This window comes from Palaemon carinicauda, chromosome 30 (genome assembly GCF_036898095.1).
Source record: "Palaemon carinicauda isolate YSFRI2023 chromosome 30, ASM3689809v2, whole genome shotgun sequence".
Lineage (NCBI taxonomy): Eukaryota > Metazoa > Arthropoda > Malacostraca > Decapoda > Palaemonidae > Palaemon > Palaemon carinicauda.
Window position 1 is genome coordinate 31,051,276 of NC_090754.1, and position 10,000 is coordinate 31,061,275.

General features: G+C 33.7%; 1 protein-coding gene across 1 annotated transcript in view; it reads right to left on the minus strand.

The window, feature by feature from the left end:
* Positions 1-10,000, minus strand: part of LOC137622973 (connectin-like) — a 575,164-nt gene that overhangs the window by 539,561 nt on the left and 25,603 nt on the right. The window contains exon 2 of the mRNA XM_068353585.1: positions 1,745-1,921. Within this exon, the coding sequence (XP_068209686.1) occupies positions 1,745-1,921 (177 nt within the window). The remainder of the gene's footprint in view (positions 1-1,744; positions 1,922-10,000) is intronic.

Sequence of the window (10,000 nt, forward strand, 5' to 3'; positions counted from 1 at the left end):
TTTATTAGCAGTTCGTACACAACTGTTTCAAAAGCAGCACTAAGATCAAGTAATATTAAAATACCACATTTTTTTTTTTTCATCCATCATTTACTACTGACGAGATAGCAGTCTCGGTACAGTATAATTTTCTGTACGCTGATTGGTTGTCTAGCAAAGCTGTTATTTCTTCTAGTGACTAATTAATTGTTCAAGAATTACGTATTCTATCACTTTTGAAATAGGGGATAGATCTCCGAAATAGGTCTATACGAGTTTAATTCTGATAATCTAGATTCTAGAGCAATTTTAAGAATCGGTGTAACTATCGCCATTTTCTCGGATTTGGGAAACATACACTCATTTTACTTAACTTTCCATCCCAACATCTGAGCCAAATGATAGCATTTAATTAGAATTAGTTCAACTGAGTCAATATATGATCGAAATCAACACAAAATATCCTTTGCAATCGATATACATTTCTCCCTAACATTGGTGGCTATCTTACCTTTCATTTGAAGAATCTACAGTTCAATTCCAATGAGAAGTAGAAATTTTTCTGCATTTCCCACTATAGTCTGTGTTGATGTCCATCCATTAATATACACATTTAAATATATATATATATATATATATATATACATATATATACATACACACACACACACATATATATATATATATATGTGTGTGTGTGTGTGTATGTGTTTGTGAACATTAAGCAGAATTATAAATTTTTTTTAACGCACATACATGTGTAAACCCACACTCACACTTGTTAGCAAATACCTTCCTGCATGCAAGGAAAGAAAGAGAGAGAGAGAGAGAGAGAGAGAGAGAGAGAGAGATTGATTGATTGATTCAGAGTTTTCAGGCAGAGAGAGAGAGAGAGAGAGAGAGAGAGAGAGATTGATTGATTGATTGATTCAGAGTTTTCAGGCAGAGAGAGAGAGAGAGAGAGAGAGAGAGAGAGATTGATTGATTGATTGATTCAGAGTTTTCAGGCAGAGAGAGAGAGAGAGAGAGAGAGAGAGAGAGAGATTGATTGATTGATTCAGAGTTTTCAGGCAGAGAGAGAGAGAGAGAGAGAGAGAGAGAGAGATTGATTGATTGATTCAGAGTTTTCAGGCAGAGAGAGAGAGAGAGAGAGAGAGAGAGAGAGAGATTGATTGATTGATTCAGAGTTTTCAGGCAGAGAGAGAGAGAGAGAGAGAGAGAGAGAGAGATTGATTGATTGATTGATTCAGAGTTTTCAGGCAGAGAGAGAGAGAGAGAGAGAGAGAGAGAGAGATTGATTGATTGATTGATTCAGAGTTTTCAGGCAGAGAGAGAGAGAGAGAGAGAGAGAGAGAGAGAGATTGATTGATTGATTCAGAGTTTTCAGGCAGAGAGAGAGAGAGAGAGAGAGAGAGAGAGAGAGATTGATTGATTGATTGATTCAGAGTTTTCAGGCAGAGAGAGAGAGAGAGAGAGAGAGAGAGAGAGAGATTGATTGATTGATTCAGAGTTTTCAGGCAGAGAGAGAGAGAGAGAGAGAGAGAGAGAGAGAGATTGATTGATTGATTGATTCAGAGTTTTCAGGCAGAGAGAGAGAGAGAGAGAGAGAGAGAGAGAGAGAGATTGATTGATTGATTGATTCAGAGTTTTCAGGCAGAGAGAGAGAGAGAGAGAGAGAGAGAGAGATTGATTGATTGATTCAGAGTTTTCAGGCAGAGAGAGAGAGAGAGAGAGAGAGAGAGAGAGAGAGATTATATATCCTTACCTCAAACATTTCCAGGTTAGGCAAGTGGTGGAAGGCAACCGTAGGAATGGTGGCCAGAGTACCGTCCGGTCGCAGGTGAAGCGTCAACCTCTTGATTTTCGTCTGTGACATGAAGCCTTCCCAGATGTATTGGTGTTCGCCAGTGTCGTTAAAGATCCAACAGTTGCCCTCTTCGGCCTGTGAAGAAAATAAAGAAATATATAAAGAGGATTTTAATGTATAATTGCTTAAATTCTAATATATTGAATTAATGGTGAATTGATTGGGAAATTTTTTAAATGAATGAATGATTTAAAGTTCTCTGGCATCCTGACACCGAAAGGGAAAATTTTGAATAAATACGAATTATATATAGGTAAAAAACTAGTATAATGATTATTTTCTGGATAGTTTAAACTCTACAATTCCGTAAATATACGAGCATTTTATATTGAAATCAAAACATAGAATTCAAGAATTTTTTTTATCATTTTTATAACCCATATTTTGCTTTCTCATCGCCTCAAGTTCAAACAACCATGGTAGCAAACAGCTCTCCTTATTGGCAAACACCTTCGGGGTTTTACAACAAGCAAGAAGGGACATCGAAGAGAGACAACAAGCAATCAGAAAATAAGGACCTCAAGCAGGCCAATGGTTCACCTGGGGGAAAATGAAAAAATAATCCAATGTATAAAACGAGCAACTATTTTTATACTGCCACCATGGTTCACTTTAGTTTTTATTTTCCGTTATGGTTATATTTATTATATAACAAGATTATAATAAACATATAACCTTAAGTGGATGATGGCATTAAACTTCAACAACAATAAAATTGTTTTCTGTTTACTTTCGATGTTTACCGATTTGAATCTTTTTGCAACAAAATAAAAATCATAATATTATACATAAAACTACAGTACGAACATTAATTAAATTAACTATAAACACAATGAATAAATGAAAAAGAATATTTGCGTTTCATAACAGAAAGTTCCAAAACTGTTTAATTGACCAACTTTTCCTGACAGAACTAACTATATTACTCGAAACATCAGTTTCACGAAACAACTGTAATTTCATCTTTATTTCCCACCACTAAATTGGTTATATATATATATATATATATATATATAGATAGATAGATAGATAGATAGATAGATATATATATATATATATATACATATATATACGTATATATATGTGTAAATATATGTATATATATATTATGCATATATATTATATATATATAATTTATATATATACATATATGCATATATATATAATACATATATATGTATATAATTTATATATAGAAGGCACTGTAGCTCCTTCAATATGTTGAATCTAATAAATATGTGGAAATCTCCACTGTGAAGGAAAGATACTATCATCCTCAAACTTTAAAAGACGTGTCACTTATAGGAGAGTCATATAATACAGGTCATAATACTTTTAAAAGGTTATTCATCTCGCTGCACAAAATCAAAAGATTAAATAATCATTCTATATAATCTTCTGTCCATGGCTTTGGATACACACACATACATAAACACACAACCATATATTTATACATGTATGTATATATATATATATATATATATATTATATGTGTGTGTGTCAAGACACGACTCGCTGTTAATATCCAAAGTGAATCTATCTTATATATATATATATATATATATATCATTCGCTGGGTAGATATTTTTTGCCAGCTTTTTCTATGGCAAATGTGAAGATGTAAAAACTGAATTTTAACACAATGAAACAAGAACAACAAGCTATCTTGAATAAATTAAATTTATTATTTTGGTTTATACGTTTTTTTTTTTTTTTTTTCATATACACGAATCTAATTTTAAAGGTATCAGATACAGGCACACTCGTTTAATGGTATCATCATCTCCTTCAATGCCTATTGACGCAAAGGGCCTCGGTCAGATTTCGTCAGTAGTCTCTATCTTGAGCTTTTATTCAAGACTTCTCCATTCATCATCTCCTACTTCACGCTTTATAGCAGTCAGTCATGTAGGCTTGGGATTCCAACTCTTCTAGTACTTTGTTAAGCCCAGCTGAAAGTTTGGTGAACTAATCTCTCTTGGGCTCTTGGGGAGTGCGAAGGGCATGCCCAAACCATCTTCATCTATCCCTCATCACGATCTCATTCCTATATGGCACTCGAGTAATCTCTCTTATAGTTTCAACCTAAGAGTAACAATTCACTTATTCCATTCACAGGCATTCGCAGACTTATGTATCAAAGACCTGTTTATGCAAATATGTTTTCAATATTTAGTCGTTTAAAGTGATTCCAAATGAAAATATGTTACGTAGTTACACTAAAACAAGGATAGAAACATTATCAGTCGTTACATTTACTACACACAAAGATGATCAATAAGAGGTAAATCTCTAAATGATTTTCTTCCTTCTTATAGTTCTCTATTCTCATAGATTCCCTTCAAATGGTATGATCCATCTTCCCATGCGCTAAGTTCCCCGCATATTTATCTTCTCTGTTCACTTCACACCCTTATCAACTAATCTTATTTTATACTACGCAAATAACTCATCTCAACAATAGCCCTCCTTTTCCATCTCATTCAACATTCACAATTTACTAAGAAATCTTTAAACGAGTAATTCATTCCATGCAATCACACATATATATCCAAATATATATGCAATAAATTTTCTTGGAGTCGTTCATTCGTCCAGACATGCAGAGCTGCTTTTTAAATATTGAATATCGCTAATTTTCTCATGGAAGTAGCATCAAAGAAACAAAAACACACATCCACACGCACACACCCATATATACATATATATATATATATATATATATATATATATATATATATATATATATATATACATATATATACACACATGTATACACACATATATATATATATATATATATAAAATGCGTGTGGGGCAGTTTTACCAAATATATATATATATGTGTGTGTGTGTGTGTGTGTGTGTGTGTGTGTGTATTTTCAAACTCTCAGTGTTGAAATATCTAAACTTAATCACACTTTTGTCGGTATGGCTATCCAAAAATAAATGATTAAATATGAATATGAATTTTATTCCCAAATTAATCATTTTTCCCTTTAAGTGCTCCCCCAGGGAAGTGGCAATACCATGGGAGTCTCTTAAAATGTGCCACATACCCGAGGTATGATTGGCATACGGTTGTGAACTCCAATATAGTAGGATATAGCCTCTTGTTGGAGGTTAAGGCAGGCCATCTGGCAGCCAACGGTAGCCATATACGTCAGGTCAATCTAGTCACTAAGGAGTACTTCTCCATTCATCATCTCCTACTTCACGCTTTATAGTCTTCAGCCATGTAGGTCTGGGTCTTCCAACTCTTCTAGTGCCTTATGAAGCTCTTGGGGAAGTCGAAGAGCATGCCCAAACCATCTCCATCTACCCAGCAGTAATCAAAACAGCCTGAACTTCATCTTCTTACCCACCGTTATCCTTACATTAAAGGGTCAGTTGCCTGGTGCGCCATCTCCAGTTTCGCCATCAAATTATCTGCCTCCCTTTCGATCTTCTCCCCTAACAGGATCCTCCTAAGCCCTCCTCACTCACTCCCCACCATCCATTCTCAACACATGCCCACACCATCTCAGTCGTGACACACTTATCACTTCTGCCATTTTGAACTAGTGCCCTTTGAGGGGGGCGGGGTTACATATAAATTGTAGATTGAAACATAGTTAAATGTTAAGGACCGCATCGCAGGAATAGATTTTTCCAAAATGATACACTAACCTCACTACCAGAGGCAAATGGCAATCACGAATTTTATTTCTGTAGAATGCTGTCAAAGAAAATTAAGCTCACTCCCCGATCTCTGTGTTGTGTGGAAGTCACCAATTGGCCGGAGATATAAGTTTTCTGCCCCAGACAGCAAAAGATACATGTATACCTATCTATCTATCAATAATCCAGAGAGAGAAATAGAAGGAATAAATGGACTTTTACAAATATTTTTGGAAGGAATGCTTTTTTTATAAAAACACGCCCACCCCACTGATTGTTTTTCGTAGCTTTTGGGAGTCCATTCCTGGCCCCTGAATGCCCTTAACTACTCCGTTAGCAAAGCAGTAATTGTCTTTCTAACTCTGACATAAAAGAAATTTCCCAAAGATTTTCCAGTGTTGTGTTTGCCGCTCCTTTATTGATATTCGCTTTGTATTCGGACGTTTTGTGTACAGATATTCTCTCTCTCTCTCTCTCTCTCTCTCTCTCTCTCTCTCTCTCTCTCTCTCAATTTGCTCTTTTATTGTTTGGTGTTTCCGGATTTCAGCAAATTCGTCCATGGCAAAAGCATTCTTTTTCTCTTTTTTTTTCCTCTTTCAGTTTTTTAATCTTTACCTGCAATAGTGTTTCTCTCGTTTTTGTTTCCAGGGGAGGAAAAACTTGACTTTTTCTATTGTCAAATTTGAGGAATTTTGATTATTTCTATACGATGATGAGGTTTTAGCATTTTTTCTCTTTTTATTGTCTGTGTTTTATGATATTACCAAAGTGTAAATACCATAAAATTGGAATAAAAAAAGAGAATTGGGGCAATAGCGTACTGACAATAAACTACACGTTTCGACCATTCGTCGCGTTAGGTATGCAAAGAATTATTATTATTATTATCATTATTATTATTATTATTATTATTATTATTATTATTATTATTATTATAACTAGCCAAGCTACAACCCTTGTTGGAAAAGCAAGATGCTGTAAGACCATGGGCTCCAACAGGGAAAAATAGCCCAGTGAGGAAAGGAAATAAGGAAATAAATGAATGATGAGAATAAATTAACAATAAATCATTCTAAAAACAGTAACAACGTCAAAACAGATATGTCCTATATAAACTATTAACAACATCAAAAACATATATGTAATATATAAACTATAAAAAGACTCGTGTCGGGCCTGGTCAACATAAAAACATTTGCTCCCACTTTGAATGTTTGAAGTTCTAACGATTCAACTACCCGATTAGGAAGATCATTCCACAACTTGGTAACAGCTGGAACAAAACTTCAAGAATACTGTGTAGTATTGAGCCTCATGATGGAGAAGGCCTGGCTATTAGAATTAACTGCCTGCCTAGTATTACGAACATTCTTTAATAGGGTAGAATTATATTTATGGGGTTAATATAGCTGCATGTCTTTAAAGACTGACTTCAAATAAGTACTTTATATATATATATATATATATATATATATCTATATATATACATACATATATATATATATATATATATACATATAAAATGTTTGCGGGTGTGGACTGGCACAGAAATACCATAAAGAGACGCAAGTGGAAGGACATGTCTGAGGCTTTTGTCCTGCGGTGGACAGGTATATACCACCATTCAACAGTTGAAAAATTAATAAACACACACGTTTATATATATATATATATATATATAAAAGTCGACATATATAAACAAAAACGCATATATATATATATATATATATACAGTATATTATAACTTGCTAAGCTACATCCCTAGTTGGAAAAGCAGGATGCTATAAAGCCCAAGGGCTCCAATGGGGAAAATAACCCAGAGAGGAAAGGGAATAAATTGTGTACAAGAGAAGTAATTAACAATTGAAATAAAATATTTTAAGAAAAGTAACATTAAAAAATTCCTTCACAAACCATAAAAAATGTCATAGAAAACAAGAGGAAGAGAAATAAGGTAGAATACCGTGCCAGAGTGTACCCTCAGGGAAGGGAACTCTATCCCAAGACAGTGAAAGACCATGGTACAGAGGCTATGGCACTACCAAAGTCTAGAGAACAATGGTTTGATTTTGGAGTGTCCTTCTCCTAGAACAGCTACTTACCATAGCTAAGGAATCTCTTCTACCCTAACCAGGAGGAAAGTAGCCACTGAACAATTACAGTACAGTATTTAACTCCTCAAGCGAGGAAGAATTGTTTGGTACTCTCAGTGTTGTCAGGTGTATGAGGACAGAGGATAATATGTTAATAGGCCAGACTATTCAGGGTATGTGTAGGCAAAAGGAAAATGAGCCGTAACCGGTGAGAAGAATCCAATCAAAGGACCCAAAAACTCTCTAGCGGTAATATCTCATGCGTGTTTGCGCGTGTGATTTTTGTTAATTTACTGCTAATAGCACTACTACGATTGCCGTAAAGATGATTAGTAAGCGTCACCTCCAATAATAGAAGAAAAATTGGTAAGGGAATAACATCAATTCCCTATGGAATTGAGATCCAAACCCTATTGAGAGCCTCCATTATTAAAGAGGAATGGTGGTATTACGGAGTCTTGTATGATACCAATCTTCAGGGTTTAAACTCGAGCATGTGCCATGTGGCCATTACCTTAAATGCTGCTGTTTTTACCTTAGATTACCTTAAAAATTTTCCCAATTTCCTTAAATTTAACTAGTATAACCGAAATTACATTAGAATTACCTTGATACCATGAAAATTACCTCAAACTAAGGTAATTTCCTTAAAAGTTCAAACCTTACGCAAGCTTTATCGCTTTTCCAAAGCATCGTCGGTGAAATTGTCAAATATTTATGATTATACAAAAAAAAAATTCTTCTCTCAATTTTTTTTCCTGAAATAAATAAAGCGAATAAAAAAGCCAAAGCGCTAGAGATAATGAATAAAATCAATGAAAAATATGTAGCGTTAATGCACTGTCTTATAATGACAATAAAACCAACAAAAAACAAAGTATTTGCTATGGAAGTAAAAAATAGTGTAAAATTATATTGTTGAATAAATTCAGTGTAATGTTTTGAGGAGAAAATGTAATGCAGTTCAAGTAGAAGATAATTAAAACATTCATAACAAATGTAACGACAAATGTGAAAAACAATCTAATGTATAGAATAACTTAGAATAAATTCACCATAATATATGAGCACTAAATGCAACAGAATATAAAATGTACGATATAAAATTATGGTAAATTCGATATATTTCACATTTCGAAGTAAAAAATTCATCATTTAATATTCCATTAAACGTTATTCAAACAAGATTGAAGAAGGTGAATTGGCACGTATCTTGAAGAAGTAAAAAGTAAAAAAATTACCAAGTGACAGTAAACATATGATGGAAAAAACTCACGCTTTTGTTACAAACTTTAAAACAAAGCCATTTAATTTCATCAAAAGATGATGATTTATTTGAAGATTTATTTTCAATCTATACTTTTATAATTTTAGGTTACCATACATTCTTTTAGATTTTCTCGATAGTGGGATACAGATAATAGTGAAACCGAGTTACAGATTTTTGAATTCTTACATCATTCTAAAATGATTACGTACCCAATGAAGTCACACGGAGGTGTCTTTTTTTTCGCCTGGGTACCACTTTTGTCAGCACGATTAAGGAGAAAGTTGACTTCTATGGAAATTCTACCATAAGGTGAAAGGTAATTAGCTTGTGTGAGAGGTATTACTGTGTAATTCTGAAGAGAAGGGACCTTTGGGGAGGTGGGTTGCCCTATTTGCATCTAGCTTTAGTACTTCTCTCAAGGATACGTTTTAACTGTTTTACATGAAACGTGTTTCGCAAAACATTACTTTATAAACCTAATAATCCTCATAATAAAGGCTATATGACATCGAGGTGAAAGATCATCTGTTTTCCTTTAAAGGTAAAGAAAATACGGCCACGAGTTGGTGAAATATCGAAAATGGTCTAGGCTTTCATTAACCCCGAGAATAATTTAGGTAGGATGCACAGCCCTAGGTTATATTATGTTAGGGAACATAAGATCAGGAAATATTCATTCATTTACATTTACATTTTTTGCAGGATTTGGAACTTAGATTTTCAGAGATACGGATGCAACTTTAGCAAAGGGTGCCTTTTGGAGAGTAAAAAGCTTTCACGGATATTAGGTTTTTATCATTATTTCTATTAATTCATTATCATCATGATTAATATCTTTTCCAAAAATTCCGTATTTTAAAAAATCGTAAAATATTCTGCGGATGCTATTAATAAAAAAATAAATTAATATACACATATAAAACATGTTCTAAAATTTTTTATAGAATCTTCACTACCTTCACAACAATAAAAGTATGCGAATATGTTAAATAGCAGATTTTAAAGTAAAATAAAAACAGTCAATTCTTGGATGTTCTTATAATGTCGGAAGTATACGTTGAGAAACTGAATCTCTTACTGCACAATAGACGCCGTTTTATAGGACCACTTGTTGCACAAATGGCAACATCT